This window comes from Motacilla alba, chromosome 1 (assembly GCF_015832195.1).
Source record: "Motacilla alba alba isolate MOTALB_02 chromosome 1, Motacilla_alba_V1.0_pri, whole genome shotgun sequence".
Taxonomy (NCBI): domain Eukaryota; kingdom Metazoa; phylum Chordata; class Aves; order Passeriformes; family Motacillidae; genus Motacilla; species Motacilla alba.
The window spans coordinates 45,392,642-45,411,997 of record NC_052016.1 but is presented as its reverse complement, the minus strand read 5'-3'; the positions used below and the strand labels follow the sequence as shown (position 1 = coordinate 45,411,997).

At 40.4% G+C, this 19,356-nt stretch overlaps 1 protein-coding gene across 12 annotated transcripts in view; it reads right to left on the bottom strand.

The window, feature by feature from the left end:
- The window catches only part of FAT3 (FAT atypical cadherin 3), a 399,575-nt gene that overhangs the window by 294,538 nt on the left and 85,681 nt on the right, over positions 1 to 19,356 (bottom strand). For all 12 annotated transcript variants that reach the window (XM_038142935.1, XM_038142926.1, XM_038142945.1 and 9 more), the window contains one exon: positions 14,482 to 17,793. In XM_038142935.1, the coding sequence (XP_037998863.1) occupies positions 14,482 to 17,776 (3,295 nt within the window). In that variant the 5' untranslated portion in view covers positions 17,777 to 17,793. The remainder of the gene's footprint in view (positions 1 to 14,481; positions 17,794 to 19,356) is intronic.

The window sequence follows — 19,356 nt, the reverse complement described above, 5'->3', positions numbered from 1 at the left end:
TATTTCTTTTTCATTTGTGGCACTATACATTTTGTTGCCATGACAACTAAATGTTTTCTGCCCATCTGTATGGTGACAGAATACACGCATACATCTGTTCACAGATCTTGTTTTTAAAAGACAGATAATATTTTCCCAACTTCTGTAGGTTTTTAAAGCTCTCTTTAGTAAGAAGCAGAGTATCGCAGTTTCTCTAAAATAGTGGACCATAAATCACACCACTGAGGCAGTATGTTGCCCAGGAGACACTCTTAACATCACTCATTGCCAGCACAAATGAAAAAGTCAAAACAGAGGCTGGTGACAAGGACCCGGAACACTGCTTTCAGCATGACTTTTTCTGAGTTGCATTTGCTTATCACCATTAGCAATATCACTACCAAGAGACCAACTTTTTCTGGCTGATTAGAAACACAAAGCCATTTTCACCCAAAAAAAGACAATATACGAATGATTAAGGATAGGGTAATCTTTTTTTATTGCCATGAAGTCTAATAACTGTCTAAAGTCTTTGTAATATTTTCTATTCCAAAGATTCCACATCTTCTGAACACGTAATTCAATAAATAAATAAATAAACTTCAGTGACATCAAGCAACTCAACTAAGGTTGTAGAGTCAATAATATTTGTGTTTGCCTAAACCTTAGGTACCTCCATTAAATAAAAAAAAAATTCTTTCCTGCATTAACTAGCCCTGTTCATACAGATGCCAGACTGTGACACTGGCAAATGAAATTATTCCAAATCACTACAGACTCCTGAAATCTTTAGGAAGATTTCCAGTCCTGCACTTAGCTCTAGTTTGTAAAAAAAACAAGAAAAAACCCACCCAACTGATTCTGCAGTTAAAGCAGTGCAAGGCAGAGACAACAGGGGTTTGATCAGGAATTGCTCGGAATTTAGATTGCACTGGGAAGAGAGACACTTCCACAAGAAGATAAAACCATAAAAAGCCAAGAAAAACTGAGAAGGTCAAGCATCACACGAAAGGAAGGAAAGGTTTGCAATTCTGCTTGTGGGGTAGAAGAAATGAGTTTAACCAAAATGGGAGGAATATGAGATGGCAGAGCATGCTTACCTAAAACAACTACTACCCTCTATGCCACAAAACACAGCAAGCGTTGGCAAGGCAGTGAAGTCATGGTAGACACGTCTTCCTTCAGCACATTTTTGAGCCAAAATACCATGAGCTGCAGGCAGCACTAATCTGCTTCCTCAGCTTCTGCATGCTGCCTCCAGCTTCCTTGCCTCAAACCCAAAAATGGGAATTAGTAGCTCAGATTAATTTCTGTCACTTCTGGTGAGCCTCATACTGGATTTAGAATGAGGACACCCTGGCAGTGCTCCTTACTGACATGGAAAATACTCTAAACAGGCAAGTTAGCTAGCAGCTGCCAGAACTATTTATTTAGGTAAATAGAGAGAATCTTCAAATGAGTTTCTGCTGCGCTTTGTTTTCATCTACAGCTTTCCCTCCATGCTATGCTTACATTGCACCCATTGTATGGACACAAAACCTGCATATTTCTGGCACGCTTTGCTGTCTGCTGTCCTGCAGCTGAGCACCTGGGCTGAAGGTGCTCCTGCTTTCTGGGAAATAATATGGCACAAAAATCCTGGTTCTGGATAACAGAAGAGCCCCATCTTAGCATGTTCCTTAAATAAATTATGTATGGTATCACTAAAAAGTATTACCTGTCTCAGGAATACTGAAGTGGCCTTTTCCCATGGTACCTGGAGGTCAGAAGCATAACTCCAAAAAATTCTGTGCCCACCAAAATGGTCTCCCATTATGTGTTAAAAGGAATGCTTTCCCAAGGCAGAAGTTCAACAGCTCTATCCACCTATGGCTATCAGCTCCATAACTGGGAAGAATGGCTAAAAACAATACTGTAGCTTAATTTTTTTATCCATTTAAAATGATGCATCATAGGACTACTTGCAACACGAAATCTCAGCCAGCCCCTTGGCCAGGTCAAACAGAGACACAGCAATTATGGCATGCAGGGAGCAACAGTAAGGATTTGTCTCATTTCATCCTGAAATTTATTTAGCATTTTGTTTCCACCCACTGCACTGCAGTGAGCCAGGATTTGAAGCACCCCTGGAAGGCTGAAAGGAATGACTGGGCAACCTGAGCACATGGCTGTTGAGTACATCCAGTGCAGTCAGTGTAACATTTCCATCGTTAATTATTTGGAATAAATGTACTGGCTTAAATAGGTCACTGTGATACTACAGTTCTCCTGAGAAATCAAACTGGGAAGAAGTGATTCCTGAAGGGACTTCTCTTTTAACACCCTCCAAATACCAAGTGACTGCATTACCCAGTTGTTGCATTGCATTTTGATACGTGTTTCCATCAAAATCACTCACAGCATTTTAAAGCCATTAAGCATGCAAGCATCACAACTGGCACAAAACTGCCTTTGACAATGTGATGATCATTAGACTTATTGTACAGACAGGTAACGCGAGGCATGAAAAGGTTAGTTATACTGCCAGAGGGATTTTGTCTCTCTCCGTGACATGTAGTAAGCATCTCTAGCCATCTGATAGTTGTTCTGACTTGTGATTGCAGCTCGAGGCCCAGGGACCCACACCATAACCACCATGTAGCAAATAAGCACCCTAATCAGCTAACACACCAAATCCCCACGTTAGCACACATCTTACTCGTTCCATCGCAGCTGCCTCTTCCACACCAAAGCCAGGACAAGGCAGTAGCTCTCACACATGTTATTTCCAAGCCACTCCTCCATCCTGCTAAATTCACGTCTGGTTTAGCAGGTCTCCACCAAGCAACTTCTACAAAACAGGAAATTAAAAATTTCCCATATCGACAAGTAAATGTCTACTTTGTCTCAGTATGGATATCAATGACATGAATTACACTGCTGAAGCTGTGGGCATGGATGTTCCCAAACCCTCAGGGCCAGAAGCATCAAAAGGGCAATGCAATACTTCACTTTACACCTGATCTCCTCCTCTGGGTCCACCCAAACGGCTTGTGTTTGCAAGACCTGTAAATGCAATCAGGGAACTGATCCCCCCACTCTTCCTCAAAAAATGAGTTCTTCCCTAATGGCTTTCCTGAGCTGGTACACCAGTAGCTGTGGGAAAAAAGAGCCACTGAGGGGAGGTAGTAGGAAACAGCACTCAGGTCTAGGAATGGGCTTCCCCTGTTGCTTTCAGAACAGATAAATGCTGGGTATAAAGGGAGTGGAAATCACAGCCTTTTTTAATTGAAAACATGGGATTCTTCAGAAGCAATTCAAGTTGCAAAAGCTGGCTGGCTGTTACAGTTTGCTTGGCTGAGGGAATTTTATTTGTGTATACATCAACCCTTTAGGAACCCTGCCAGTAAGATTGTCTCTCCTAGATTCAGGTGACCAGGGAAAGGGGATCCATGGCCCCTTTTCCAGAGGTTCCCATACCCTCCAGGGACTTGCCAGCAAAGTCTAAACCATCTTGTTAAATGGACTGGATTATGATTGACAGTGTGACCACACAGTTATTTGTGACCACATTCAATGTCTAGATAGAGCTTCCAACTGTTATCAGATGAGTTTTAATTTGTGGGTACAGAGAAAGAAAAACAGATTTTCTGAGAATTAGCTGGATTTTATCTTTGCCAGTGACAGATTAACGTTCATTATGAAAGATTAAGCAATTAAAGGAAATCCCCCATGAAAGAGCAGAAGCATATGCAAAAAGTTTTAAACACTGGAATGTTTACACAAAGACAACAGGAACCCTTCTGTGCTCCTAACAATATAGGAGTAGAGCACTTTGCAATGCAGCAATGTCTACAACCAGCAACATCCACCAGCTGAATGGCTTTTTCCACCTCCACAATCAACAAATTCAATCTTTACAGTTGATAAAATGTTAACATTATTTAGGTATTACCTTCATTTTTAGAGAGAAGCTGCTACAGGTTTTGGCAATGAACGGATGGAGGGACAAACTTTAAAATCAGCAGCCATAAATTCATTAGGTCACATTTATGAAACAGATTTTGCTATTTACCCTTTAGCCAGCACAGCTAAATGCCAGTCCTGGCCCTGCCTCACAAACAGCTCCCATTTCCTTTACAAATGTCACTATGGGCACAATCTTCCTTTTTTGATTATTTTGCTTGTCTCCAGCATGATACTCTGTACCTCAGAAGCAGCTTGCTGCCCACACTAAACTACTGCCCACACTGAATGTTCCAAAAAGGAAGATACCTCATTAAAGGCAGACCCACACTGGGTTGCAAAGGAGCCACACAGTCACAAAAAGCATCTCATCTCATCAGCAAATGGCTGGTGCAACTGCTCCTCGTGGAGATGAAGACACAATACTAATTTGAGGTACAGAAGGCACGGAACAGACTGCCCTATCCTGGTACTGTGGGGGTGAAAACAGCACATTAAATGTTTGCTAGGTTTCCAATGGAAGCTGTTTCCAATGGAGCTGTATTGAACTCACAGGGGCTCAATCTGCTGTTTTCAGGATTTCCTTAAAGAGAAGAATGAGGCAAGTGTCTCTGAAGGGCAGTGCTGCGAGAGGGTGAAGTGAGGGAGGCCACTCCATACCGGGAAGTCTGCCCCATACTGGGAAGGCCCCAACAGCCACTCAGAGCACTCAGTGCCACCCAGAACAATCAGCCCCAAAGGCCAGCTGAGGTTTCTGTCCAGCTGCCGGTCCTGTGGGCAGCCCAGGGAGGCTGGTTATCCCTGGATTGACCCTCACTGCTGGTACTTGTGGCTATCCACTGCTCCTTCCCCCACAGCAAAACAGAAGGTTATCATCCCAGAGAAAGCTGCATTAGTCATTGACAATGGCTCATGCTACAACCTGCCATCATCAAACAGTTACTGTAAAATGAGAATTATAGCACAGTAAAAAAACAAAACAAACTAATACATCCAGTGGAAGTAGAGCAAAGCAAACCAAACTAGTTCATCCTTACAAATTATCACAAAAAGAAATCTAACCCTTTTTAAAAAGGTTGGTAAAATCCAACCCTTTTAAAACCAGCTCCAAGATCCTGTACAGTGTAAGAACGTGGTCTCACATGGACTAACAGGCTGGGACTCAGAGGAATCTGTCCCATCCACCCCTATTTGCTGTGGCTAAGTACAGTTTCATCACGGAGATGCCAAACACCTGAAGTTCCCATGGCTTTTAATGAATTTGTGCATTGTCATTCCCCCGCTCCCAAAAAAATAGAAAAACATGTCAAACTATTAACTTATCTACACCTTTCAGTAAAATGGAAACTACATAGGCATTGTACATCAAAGAGCTTCCTTCATTAAAATGTGGAAAATAATTTGTGTACTTTAGATGAAAGGTGTTCTGGGACTGTGAAGTATTCTGGCAAATTTAATTAAAGCCCATAGTTATTCTCTTGCAAAAAAAAAAAAAAAAAGTTTTTTGGGCAAAAAAATTAACTGATTCACAGTATCAGTTTGTTTTCTTCTTTTTGCCAAATCTTTACCCTATAGAACGAACCACCAGTGTGAAGCAAAACCATTTTTAATGGCACATACATGAAGTTACATTTCCAGAACACAAATTCTCAGTAAGATTTTCAAATGAAGACAAAAAATTCCCCAATAAAGATGCAAATAATTCATTATGGGCTGCAAAGATCTAAAATCAGAAATTCATTTGCTATGCATATTTTCGCAAAACTGAAAAACCAAAAGCTTCAGCTGTGAAAGATAGGCAGACCTTGCCATCACAGTGGAAGCAGAGAGCTGTTGAAACCACACAATGAGACTACTCTCATCTTTCCGGTCCATCACCTTGAAGAATCGTTGCTCATGTACAGTGAGCACAATTTGCTCAACTCCAAGATTATCATCAAAGTAATTGAAAAACACATCCTAAGAGAAGTAGCTTCAGGCTGCCTCCCTCTCAAGGAGGGTTGCGGTAACCAGACTGCCTCCAGTGGGTAACAGCTGCAAAGTTGAGACATCTAAGAGCAAAAAAATCACACATGTATCTCAGTGGAAGGGGGGTAAGTGCCACAGCAGGTCCTGATACTCCCAGTCATTTAGGTGGGAATGTGCTGGCACCTATCACAGCTCCCAGCACGGAGGAAACAAAGCACAGTCCTGCACCTTCCATACACTTCCCCGCTCTGATGGAACACTGCAGCAACACTTGGGACAAACTTCTTGCCACAACTCAACAGATCTACCCCTTTTGTTCACCATGGACAAAAGGACCAGGTCAATGCCAGCAACTTCACTCTGACATACACAGAGACGTATTAGTGCAAACACCTAATGCAAACCAACTGCAATGAAAACCCCCTCCCCACATGCACTCTGTTTGGTTTTCTCTCAGTTATTTCTTACTGGCAACACTTCAATGCTAATAAGACACCATAAGTGTATAAAATGCAATAAAGATGTTTACATTAAACACCAGACTACAGATTGAAATAATCTGTTCCATGAGCTACAGAAGCTCATCTCCAAACATCTATTTTCAGGTAAATAAGTATATGCTAATTCAAAGAGATCTGACAGTGGAAGGGCTTTTAAATTTTATTTTATTTTTACCTTGTTGGCAAACACCTAACGATTTCCAAGACTTGAACACTGAAATTAGCCAAACAGCCTTACAATATGACACAATTTTTAGCAATGAGAGCAATGAAAGCTTGGAAAAGCTTTCCAGGCAACTGACTGATTAACCATTACTTGTAGTCCTTGAACTGCAAACAGCTTTATAAAAAGTGCCCTTTAATCCAGCTTCCAAGGTAAATCCTTGAGCCTACCTACATATTCAAGCAAGGCAAGAGACACGTGATCAGCTCAGTGTTATCACTCCAAACCATCTCTACAAATTCCAAATTAACTCTGTCCAGTTCTACTGCTCCCTAAAAAGCCACACAGCCTGCTGCAAGGTCAGATAGCAAAACGTGTCCTCAGTTTTATTGGTCAGCGAAGATTTCTCTCTTGGACTTATTACAGCAAAGGATTAGGCAGTGCAACAAAACGGCTCCATGTAATCTTAGACATGTCCAAACATCCTCCTCTGTGTACCCCCAGAAGAGGATATTGCCCTCCATATGCTCATAAGGTTGCATTTCTGCATGAACAACATCGCTTCTCAAGGCTGTTGGCTTCCAGTGGTGCTTTGAAACAGCTAAAATGGATTTTTCTCTGGTTTCCTCTGAACTATCATGAACTGCTGCTCATGGTCTGAAGTGATGCCAGGATAAAGCTGGTGCTCGTGTGCTCAGACTGAACACCAAACACTGGAAGTCAATTTTCCTCTAACATCATCAAACTCACTACCTTGTGGCTTGCTCCCTTTGCTGGCACCTTGGAGATAAGCTTTCTGCAGGAGTACCTGGGTATAATTTAATGGATGATGATGCATGAGCTAATATAGAGGTCACTTCTGGGATTATACACTGAGAATAACAGAAGATATAACACAAAATGCTCTTGGAAACATCTCTCAAGGGTAATAAAGGTGTCAGGAGGAAATATAGACTACACATTTCTTTATTAATAAATAAACTACTCAGAGATTGAGACAAAACTTCCTATCACCAGGAGCATCCTGAATAATAAAGGATATTCTCTAAACATTTTCCAAAGAAGGGAAAGGATGCAAATTACAGCTAGCTATAAAAATTGTATGTTGTGAACTGTTTTATGGGGTATGAAGCCTAGAGAGCTGAACAGCTTGAATAAAACAATTCTGCATGACTGGCCTCACTTCGGAAACTTTGAAAGTATGTCAGAATGATACTCATAGCCTTTTAAAGTAAATATTTTCATAAGCTGATGCATTGTTTTAGGGTTCATATTACTAAAAAAAAAGTTAAACAAATTTGCTCCAGTGAAACTAAGACAAACCCTGTTCCTTACTAATTTACATCTAGAAATCATGGGGAAATTATAAACACACAGACACAGAATCTGTATAAAAATTACTGGCTTTCTACCACAACCAATTTTAAAGAAATAGAAAAGTGTTAGTGATTGTTGTCCTAAAACTAGAAATCGTACATGAAGGAACACTTACACTGTTAAAAACTGGCAGAGATAACACATACCATAGGCTCAGAAATGGCTGCTTTCAGGAATGCCTCATTCCTGCCTGACACAGATACAGGCTGACAGACCAGATTTTGGCCAGGACTGTGCTCTGCAATCCATCTGACACACCCCTCCCCAAAGAGGCTGCTCAGGAGAGACACCAAGGACAGGCTGAGGGCTGATGATCTTGTCATGAGTGACTGTGCCAAGTGTCTCCCCTGTGAGCAGCCCTCTTTTACCAAGCCACCTCCCAGCAGCACCCACTGGCCCTTCTCTTGTGGTATGGCTTGAAGTTACCTTGAAAACTGGGTTTAGAAGCCTGAGATAATACAGAGGCTCCAAAATATTGTCTATGGGTAATGAAATTTGCCTATACTCTCCAGGAAGATGAATAACATCTGTAATACTAGTGTCTCCAAACTCTACAGAGTATTAAATTCTGCCAGTGAGTCCACCCAGATCCACCCACTAGCTCCTACACACCTCCATAAAATTAAACAACTGAGACAGAGAAAAAACATGTATCACAAATGATTTTCATTTTACTTTACTTTGTTTCAAGGAAACACTAGAAATGGTCCCACATAGATATTTATCAAACCACTCAAGTTATAATTAATGAAAATATCCTTCAACTTGCATACAAAGTAACTGAAAACTATCCTAAGATACAGCAAGAAGATGCAAGGAGTCTGAAGCAGTAAATTCATCTCCTTCTGCCAAATAGATTGAACAGTGCAGGCAGGTCTGGAGTATTGTAAGCTATATCATCTAGTGTTTCTAGTTTCCATTGAGTCCTTTTAAGCCATGATTAGGGTTTTCCAGCACCAACTGCCTTCTCTAGCCACAGTTTGTTAGGAATTTCTATCACTTTTGAGGTATCCAAATAGAAGATAAGATCATTATCCTTACCACCATAAATAAACCCATGGAGTCTGTATCTGTAATAATTTGAACTCTACATCCATTTAACAGTACCTTCAAGCTTGCAGCACTGTGAAAGACAGGATTGGCTTATTAATGTGAATTTCAGGGCTAAAACAGCTAAAAGTTAACAGAGTCATCTACAAATTGCATTCTTATCAGAGGTCCTCTACAGAGTTAGAAATTAGTGCAAGCTAACTTCTAAATATAAAACTCCAATGAAAGTTAGGCGACTCAGTTTCCTGAACAACCCTAGGAAATAAAGTTAGTGAGTTTTGAAAGCATTCCATGCTCATGGTCTTTGCAAGAACATTAACAATCCCATGAGTATTTCATTAACACCACTGTTTTATCTTCATGTTCAATTTCAGCAGGACTTAAGATGTTTCTATGCTTTCCTGAGAACAAGCAAAAAACTTGTTGCTTCGGTTTTCCCACCTATGCAGTGAATTTAGTAATTCCTTGCATGTCAGGATGCTGCTCCACCACCTCTGACAAACCCTACAGAAGCCACTGATTTTGTCTCATCTCTCTGCTCCTCTAGAACTCACTTTGATCATTTCCTATTACCAGTATGTCCATGGGTAGTGTAAGGGTAAAAATATAGATACTCTTTGTGTGCAAGGCTGTTACATTAACATGTAGAAACAGATGCCAGACTAAAAAGTAGAGCTAGAGTAAAAATGCAGTTTAGCTGAACTACAAATCATCAAGAAAAGAGAAGGAGGATTCCAGCATTTAGGCCCGATCTCACCTAACTCAACCTTTCAAAAAGTAAGGAACTCCCACTAGTTGTTCAGATTGCCACTGCAGCCAGAAAAGAGGCTCTGATAGATGGCATTTAATCTCCCAAGGTGGGTGATATCATAAACCCATATGCATTTGTTAGACTCACCACCAACTCCTGAAACAACAAAAATACACCATTTGCTGTGGCAAATCGGCACTGTGAGGGTGTACATACCGGAGCTAAGAAAATTCAGGTTTTTAATAAAGGAGTGTAGGACCTCTGACAGAGACCATTTCTACAAGAGTAGTCATAACTATTAGAGCTAACCTGTGATGGAAACTCAGAGCATACTCTCATTCCACACATTTTTTTACCACATCACTGCTCATTTGTGTCATAACAATATGGAGATAAAAGAGTGCATTTTACACAATCTTCTTCTAAGAAACTGCAATTAGCAGACTGGCAAAGAGAGTGGAGATGCACACCATGCAGGAAGTAGTACTAAAGGTGAGGACACGGTTCCAAGCTTCTCTTTAGCACAGAAGTTGCACAAGGGGAAGGTCAGCAGTCTGTTCTGCAAGATCCAAATATAAGATATTGATCAATTTCTGTAGGTAGAAAAGAGGGTCAGACACTTTAACACTGTATTGTCAGAAAATGAAAAATCATAAACTGTTATTTACATTACTCTCACCACTACACTATTATATTTTTTCCCCTTTTTATTTCTAGAAGTGCACTTAGGTGTAGGTTTCTGAATGAAAGATACTTCCCAGAAACTAGATTAAAACCATGAATCTGGTAGAGAGGAGTCATAACAAATTACCTAGCAGTAAGGCTGACAGTTTATCTTCTTGTTCACAGTTAACAGGGATGGGCTACATCTGACCAAAGCAAGGCACTCAGCATAGATCTCTACCTGAGCTAATCTCACAAGGACCTTTGCACATTTTTAGAGCATGAGTCACCCAACCCATTTCATATTTTTACATTAGGGTGAAATGAATCATCTTTCTCAGTGACTTGTTTCCTTCTGTTGACTTGAAGAAGCTTGCAGTGACTCGTTCTCATTGTAGACGACCATATTTTATAACAGATTACATATCTGGATCCCAAAAAAATGAACATGATGGGGAAAAAAAAAGGGCAGTTCTGAACAGGAGACAGAAGGATCACATTACATGTTCCTAAGTGCAAGGTTTTTAAATGGCATGTTTGTGACATTTATATCAACAGTCAATAAATTTTAAAAAGTTCCTCCATCTTTTTTTAACTTCTAGAAAAGTCTGAAACCAGATTTTTAGTTATAAATCACGACTGACTTCTAAACCCATGAGAAATTTCATTTTCTATCTAAGGCAGTGGGAAACCACAGATGGAGTTGAAAGGTCAGGAATTGCAGCAATCCACTTCAGGACACTTTCTATTTATTTACAGATTTGTACTGGCTCAGACTCCTGGAAATAGAAAAAAAATCCACTGAAGCAAATCTGGAAGTGATTCACACTTTTATCTGGCAAATACTTGCTATTCCTCTGGTCACCACTGTGCATGAACTGGCATATTCAGCACTGAATGCTGTAACAACAATTCTCTCCAACCTATCAATTCCACATGACATGAGGCAAAGAGCAGCACTGTAGTAAGGGAATTCCAGGCTCACCCCCATGGTACAACTCTTGCCAAACCACAACAGCACCCAAATTTGCACTTTTACACTACACAGAAGGATCCGTAAGGACCAATACAGAGAAGACTCTCAAGCTCCCTGACTGCAATCCACTGTTCTGACCTGAATGGAGAAAAGCCTGTTGTGAAAAGCCAAAAGCTACATCAAGCTTGGTGGAGATAGATCACAGAATCATAGATTTATTTAACTTTAACAAGACCTCCAAGATCATTGAGTCCAACCATTAACCCAGCACTGCAACGTCAATCACCAAGCCATGATTACAACATCCACACGTTTTATGAACACTTTCAGAGATGATGATTCTACCACATCCCATCCCTGGGCAGCCTGGTTCCAATGGCTCACAACTTCTTCAATGAAAATATTTTCCCTAACACCCAATCCAAACCTCTCCTGGCCATTTCTTCTTGTCCTGACACTTGTTGCTTGGAGAACAGACTGACCCTCACCTCACTACAAGCTCCTTTAAGGCAATTGTAGAGAGTGAGGTGATCTCCCCTGAGTCTTGTATTTTCCAGATGCACCATTATGCACCTATAGACATCTGTAGTGGAAGAAGAAGACACCATGAGAACAAATGTGCAGCTGCATAGTGCAGGGGGTATCCATCACAAAGGCCTGCTTCTCCTCATTCAAACTTCTCAGTATCAATGTGCCTCGGGAAGCAAAAGCACATCCCACCCAACACACAGGGCAACACCATTAACATGTAATTTCTCAGAAAAATAAAAACAATGCATTTGAGCAAAATTTTGCTGAAAGCACAGACGTGCTTGCAGTCCAGCCTGCTCATATATCAGGATGAATTTGGCCCAGTTTATATCCTAATGATTATAATGGATGCTGCAGTCATCTTTTCATTAAGGCAGCAGCCAAAAATATTGATTTGTTGTACTTCACACTCCTGCTTACCTTCACAAATTTCAGGAGAGACGGTACATAAGCCAATAGAGTTGGTCAGTTTAAAAGTGACAAATGAACTCCACTGAAAGTAAATAAACAGCTATCTCTTTATAAATTAATTCAATATGTGACTTAAGCCCTTTTCTACAGCTAGAAAGCTGATTCATCATTCAGCAGCATTTAAGTTGCCACCAGTTCAATAGCAGAGTATTAACGTTGCATTCTATTTGACACAGAAGGTCAAATCCTGCATTCAGCTTACAACAGCATGACCCGGAGTAACCCTGAAGCCCTGCCCTCCACATCATCCTGGCTGCAGCTCAGCACCCAGTGTTCTTCAAATTGCTCTCAAGAAGGCTTACATGGCATTGAATATTTGGGGAAATCAGAAACAAGAATCCCAAATCTTTCAATCTGCTGGATTATCTTCTGGAATGATTAAGTGAAATCGCACAGGTTGGCTCATTTTCATATAACATGAAAGAGTGAAAGGCAGAAAAATCATTGCATTTTGGGAGATTTGGGGTGTTTTTGCCTCCAGAAAATATATTTCAATTTTAGAATGAAAGTAAGTATACCTAATGTGGAACACTGAGTACAATTTCCATTCCTGTTAAAACATGATTTGTGCTTTACTGAACAAGGGACCTAACTTATTGTAGGCCACCACCTCTACTAGGGTAGGCACAGGGTAAAAAACCTGGTTATTTCACTTATGAGTGACACACAGTGAGTTACTTTCCCTACCAGCTCTTTTAAGTCCAATAAATGTCGAATGCTGAGACTTCTGTATCAATACTGCAACATTGGCACCAATCTCCTCGTGCTTTACAAAAAGCCCATTGAGATGAAGTTGATACTACTTAATAAATAAGTGGGATGACATTTTCAAATGCAGGAGCTTAATATTTAAACACATGTCCAAATGTCTAAATAATATTGCCTGAATGCCTTCCGCTACTACTAGCACTGTAGGATATGTGAGTTTCTAACATTTCTGGAAATTACACTAGGTGCCCTCTTGACTTCTGACACTCAAGTCTGATGTTTCTGGACATAAGGTTTTGACTGCAATCATCTGTGTACAGCTGTAGCAGCAAGGCTGTAGCAAAAATAGAATAAAAATATTTTTCTCTGCTTATACTATGAGAGCCACAGCATTTGTGATGTCGTCTGTTTTTCATAATGTTCAGTTTAGAAAGTTGACATTTGATTAAACAGTTTGAATTTGCCAAAACATACATTTTAATCTTATGTTTAATACCACATTCTCAATTAAAAGCTTCAGAAGAAGACATACAAACCACAGTAAACTCACAGACCTAACATATTTAATATAATTTCTGAAACTGTTGACTAATATTTTCTAATTTCCTCACTACTTCTAGTGGTGCACAGCTGCACCATTACTCCCAACAACCCTAAGACATTTAAACAGCCAGTTTTTAAGTGTTTCACTAAACACACTTTCATATTTAGTATTTTGAACATTTTCCAATAGGGTAGTATGGTAATAAAGTTCAGCATCTGAAGAACCTTCACTGTATTGCTTTCTAACATCAATGTTTATAGTACTACCAGCACCAAAGAAAAACTAGCACAGGTCCTTTACTGCTATGAACATTGCCCTGGATTTCTACCTTCTACACAAGCACACCAAGACTGATAAACACAAGAAAGTGTATTACAGAGGATGGTATGTCATTCCAGAATAATTCCCATGAAAAATTACTCCCAGCAACAAGAGCAAGGCCACAAATAAGTTTTAGGACAACATAATCTTTCTTTCATGCTCCTTATTTCCTTTCATTGGGTTTAACACTGGATTTAACGTCATGAGTATTGTGACATTGTGGAGTTGGCCTGAGTAATGTACAGTGATCAACAGATAATGCAGTGACTGTAAGCGAGTCATTCTCTATCACAGCCCGCTAAATGGAACCCTCACATAGCCGCTGAAAAGAAATGTGTATAATTTCATATCCACTAAGTGATGAATGTAACCAGGTAATTAAATCATGTCATTGCTGTGCCTGGAAAATCCTTACTTATAATTTTATCTTGCCTGTTAAGAAGAACTGAATTTCTTGTTAAGGGCAGAACAATTATGCCTCTGCTTTGCTTTTGAGAAAACCTCTATGAAGGAGAAATTAGAAACAAAACTCACCAGTTTCTTCATCAATACTGAATCTCCCCAGCCCACTGCCATCCCTGATGGAATACTGGATCTCCCCATCTCTTCCAGAGTCCTCATCTCGAGCAACAACTTGCAGAACACTTGTACCAATGCGGGAATTTTCCTTTACAGATCCAATGACAGCAAAGTCAGGAAAATAAGGGGTATAAAGATTTTCGTTAACATCCACCACTTCCACTTCCACAAAAGAAAGCGAAGAGAGAGAAACTGGGCGCCCCTTGTCCTTGGCACGCACAGTCAGGTTGTAGAACTGCTGCTTCTCATAGTCGAGCTCCTTGTTCAGGCGGATGGCGCCGCTGGCTTTGTCGATCTCAAACCGCCCGTTGTAATCGTTCACCAGTGAGTAGCGGACTTGGCCTCCCAAGCCCAGGTCTGGATCGTGAGTTTCCAACCAAGCTATGACAGTGCCAACTGGCAGGTCCTCAAGGACCTTCACGTTGTAGCTGGATGGGATAAAGGCTGGAGAGCAATCGTTAACATCATCCAAAAAAACCTTCAGAGGCACAACGGAAAACTGCTGATGGCCACTCTCTGCTCTGTCCCTAGCCTCAATCTTCAGCGTGTAGTTTGCTTTTGCTTCCCGGTCTAGTTGATCTGCAACATACACCACTCCTGTAGAACTGTTGATAGCAAATTGATGGGTGTCTGTCAGTACTGAGTAAGTCACTTCACCATTAGACCCCAGGTCTTTATCTCTGGCTTCTACCTGGATAATCTCTGTACCAAGACCTGTACTTTCTAAAATATTAACCGAGTAACTGTCCTGTAGAAAAACAGGCTTGTTATCATTTGCATCCTCCACAGTGACAGTCAGCAGTCTCCATGCAGATTTCTGTGGATTACCTAAATCATAAATTGTAATATTAAGGAGATAGAGCTCTGTTTTTTCACGGTCCAAGGGCATGAGAACACTAAGTATCCCCATCTCCATGTCAATGTTAAAACAACTATCTACATTACCATCAGAAATTGTATAAAGTACTCTTCCATTAAAGCCTGAGTCAGCATCATAGGCTTTTATCCTCAGGATGGTGGCACCAACTGGCAGATCTTCTGAAACCTTTACATCAGTAGGAAAGGATTTGTCAAAATGAGGTGCCTGTCTGTTGACTGAATAAAAATCAAGAAAACCATCTTCCAAATTCAGCTTCACATTTGCTTTTGCCTTTTTGAGCAATTTTTCTGCTAGCTTCTGAGCAACTCTAGTTTCTCTACAGCTAAAGGTCTTTGAAGACACTTTACCATGAACTACTGAAATATTAACAAACATAGCATCAGCAAAGTTCTCTCCATCAGTTGCCGTTATCTTAAGGCCAAAATTGCTATTCTTTATGCCAGAGTTAACAAGAGATTTTTTAAGTTGCAGGACACCAGAGTCTGGACTTAAATAAAAAAGGCCAAGTTCATTTCCAGAGATTATTTTGTACTTCACAAGCTCTAACTCATCTATGTCTATTGCAGAAACAGCAGTGATGTGACCACCAACAGGAAAATCAGATGAAATCACTCCCTGACAGGCCACTTTTTCAAAGAGGGGCTTGTTGTCATTGACATTGCCTATGTATATGGTGACATTCACCTCACTTTCGTGGCGGTAGGGAGAACCCCAGTCAGATGCTCTCACAATGAACCTGTAACTTTCTGGTGAGGACTCAAAATCCAGTTCTTCAGATGTGCTGATGACACCTGTAAACTGGTTTATTGTAAACGGCAGTGAGTTCAGACTGGCAATACTGTAGGTGATGTATCCGTTCTCTCCCCTGTCTTCATCAACCGCTGACACTGCCAAAACACTGGACCCCACTGGGACACTTTCATTGACAAATGAGCTGTAGGAGAGCTGCTGGAACTCCGGAGTGTGATCATTGGCATCCTCCAACCTGACAGTAACCTGTGCTTTTAAATCACCACCTTTGTTTGCATATACTTCTAATTCATAGAGGTCCTTCTCAATGATTTTCAAAGGACGAGAAGTAGTAATAAGGCCTGTGTTGGGATTGATCTTAAAATACTCAGCGTCCTCACTTGGAGATATTCTGTATTCCACACCCTGCGGCTCAGGCATCAGCTTAACTACTGCAACCACCACACCAGGAGGTGAAAATTCACTGATGTAAATATCATATGCTTCCTTTTCAAACTTCAGGGGGATACTTTCTTTCTTGGGACTAGCAATGTGGACCAGTTTGACCGCAGAAAATTTCTGAGGAGATCCTTTGTCCTTAGCTTGGAGAGTGAGGTTGTAACCATAAGGGAAGCTGTCCCAGTCAACAGGCTTTCTTTCCTTGATTTTGTACTCATTCATCCATTTCCCTTCTTTAGTCAGAAAGAATTGTTCCAGAGGATCTCCAGCAACAATAGAAACAGATTCTATTTCTCCATTGGCTCCTTCATCTAGGTCATCAACATTAACAACTGCATAGGTAGGTTCCTTGTCTGATGGGAAGGGAATGTGGGTTACTACACTTATTGTTGGGGCATGTTCATTTATACGTTCAATGTGAACATAAAGCTTGGCAGTGCTGCTTACGCCATTGTTTCCATACAGCTTCATCCCACGGTCCACTGCCAGAATCTCAAGGTCATATCTGTTTTTCTCATCATAATTTAACCGGCCACTTAAGGAGATAACACCACTCGTAGGATGAACTGAGAAGAGATCAACTTTACCTTTAAAGTAATAATAAAATTCACCATTGGACCCAATATCCGCATCTGTTGCGGTCACCTGTGCAATGCTAGTCCTTAAGGGAGTGCTTTCTGCAATTGTGACAGAGTACGTGGTTGGTGAAAACAAAGGTCTTAGGTCATTCATATCCAAAACCTGGATGTTCACTTTTGTCCATGTTTCCAAGTCCTCTCCTCTGACAGAGCCTTTTACCATCAATAAATAGTTGTCCTGGATTTCTCTGTTCAATATCGCAGAATTCCCACCTTTAGTCCTTATTCTGAGGAAGCAGAAGTCAGCAATGATAACTTCCTCTGCTTTAAAAAAGCCCTCATCATCACCAGACACTATTTTGTACTTGATATCCCAGGAAAGGTCAGCCATGGTAATGCCCATCCTTGTCTGACTGTTGACATAGGTCCTGGCTGCAGAATTCTCGTACACTGTGGCATTGTAAGTGGAATGTGTGAAGTGAAAGCCAAGCGGGGCAGTCCCGTGAGCCACCTGGCAAACCAAGGCCAGGACCTTGACAATCAGAAAGGTAAGGCATGATGGAGGTAGCCGTGAGCCTGACCAGCGGCCCATATTCACGTCCATCACATCATTCTTTCACCCTGTGACAGAGAGAAAAAACAGGAAATAGTTGATCAAGAGACAAAAACTGTACTGTGAAGTGACATGTCAAAATTAGTTACTAAATTTCTAATTGAAAGTAAAATCTATGTGATATCAATTCACCACATCTTTAACAAAACAGAAAGGGAGGACACTATACACGCACATACACAACCACACCAACTCTGGGTATTTTCACACCTGAGTAGTATACATGCATGTCCACATATATATATACATATATATATACAACTACATATATGCATGTGTGCACATATTTTTAACACAAAAGACCCTACCACATCCATATACACATACATACACTCCAGAATAATAATCACAGTAAAAAAATAATTAAAATCTGCTGTACATATTTGTATAAATTCATATTCAAGGATGAATCCCATACAAAAATAATTTTTTCTTATTTATCAGCAGCTCCAACTAAGCCTAAACTTGTTTATTTTCAGATCATATTGGAAAATTCCTTTTCAGTCCCAACATTTGGAAGAGAGACAGGATTTTCATATGTATGTAACACTGTCATAGTCAAATGTTACCTTTTCTTTTTATGGTCAGTTAAGAATGATGAAATTTGAGCCATCAAGAACAAGTAGAATAAGAAAGTCATTATGCAGTCATTACTTTAAATACAAATAGCTTCAGAAAAGGCACAGTGCCTCACTTCAAGAATCTAAATTGTGAGGTTAAGCAGAGACAGTAAGTGGAGGCACTGGCTGAAGGTTGCTGGAGGGTACTGCAGAAGGTGGGAGCCAAGTCCTGCTTATCTATCACTTCCTCCTTGAAAGCAGAGGAAAGAAGCCTGAGGAAGCTGGGCAGGTGCTACCATAAGGCAGTGGGAATAATTAGCTTTGTTACAGAGTTCATGCACTGCTACTTGTGAAAATCATAAAAAATCAATTTTAAAAGGCAACTATTGAATGACCCACTGCACACACATGTTGTTCTCACTGTCGTTTAAAAGCTACTTTAAAATGTAGTTTTCTCCAAGGGAGGAAAAGGATAGGAAAAGTTGCCAATGACACAGGTTAATTTAAACTTCCAACAAGATTTCAACTTCCCAAAGGAGATTTATAAATTGCATGCAAGTTTTGGAATATGAATTCATATTAGTTATCACCTCCAATGTAACAGAGAGACTACTGCAGTTTCAGTACTAACAACAATACTGATGTTGCCATACTGATGTTGCAATGTCCACACACAACACTTAACTTCCTGATCCCACAGTCTATAGCCCATTGTTTAAGACGCTGATCAATTTGGTCAATTCTCCCAAGTGTTTGTCAAAGCACTCACCTTGCAATACATTTATTTTCACATGCACTTCTCCCCCTGCCTTTGTCTCCTTATTTTCTTTTCCATTATATATATATATATATATATATATAAAACTTTTAAAAAAGAGAATAAAAATGAAAGATCATATCACCTTCTGGACCTGCATTCTCCATTAGCTAGCGAATTTAATTTGTGGCAGTTCCTTTTCTGAATATGCCCACTCAATTACTGTGCACATAGCATGTGAGTCCTATGATTAA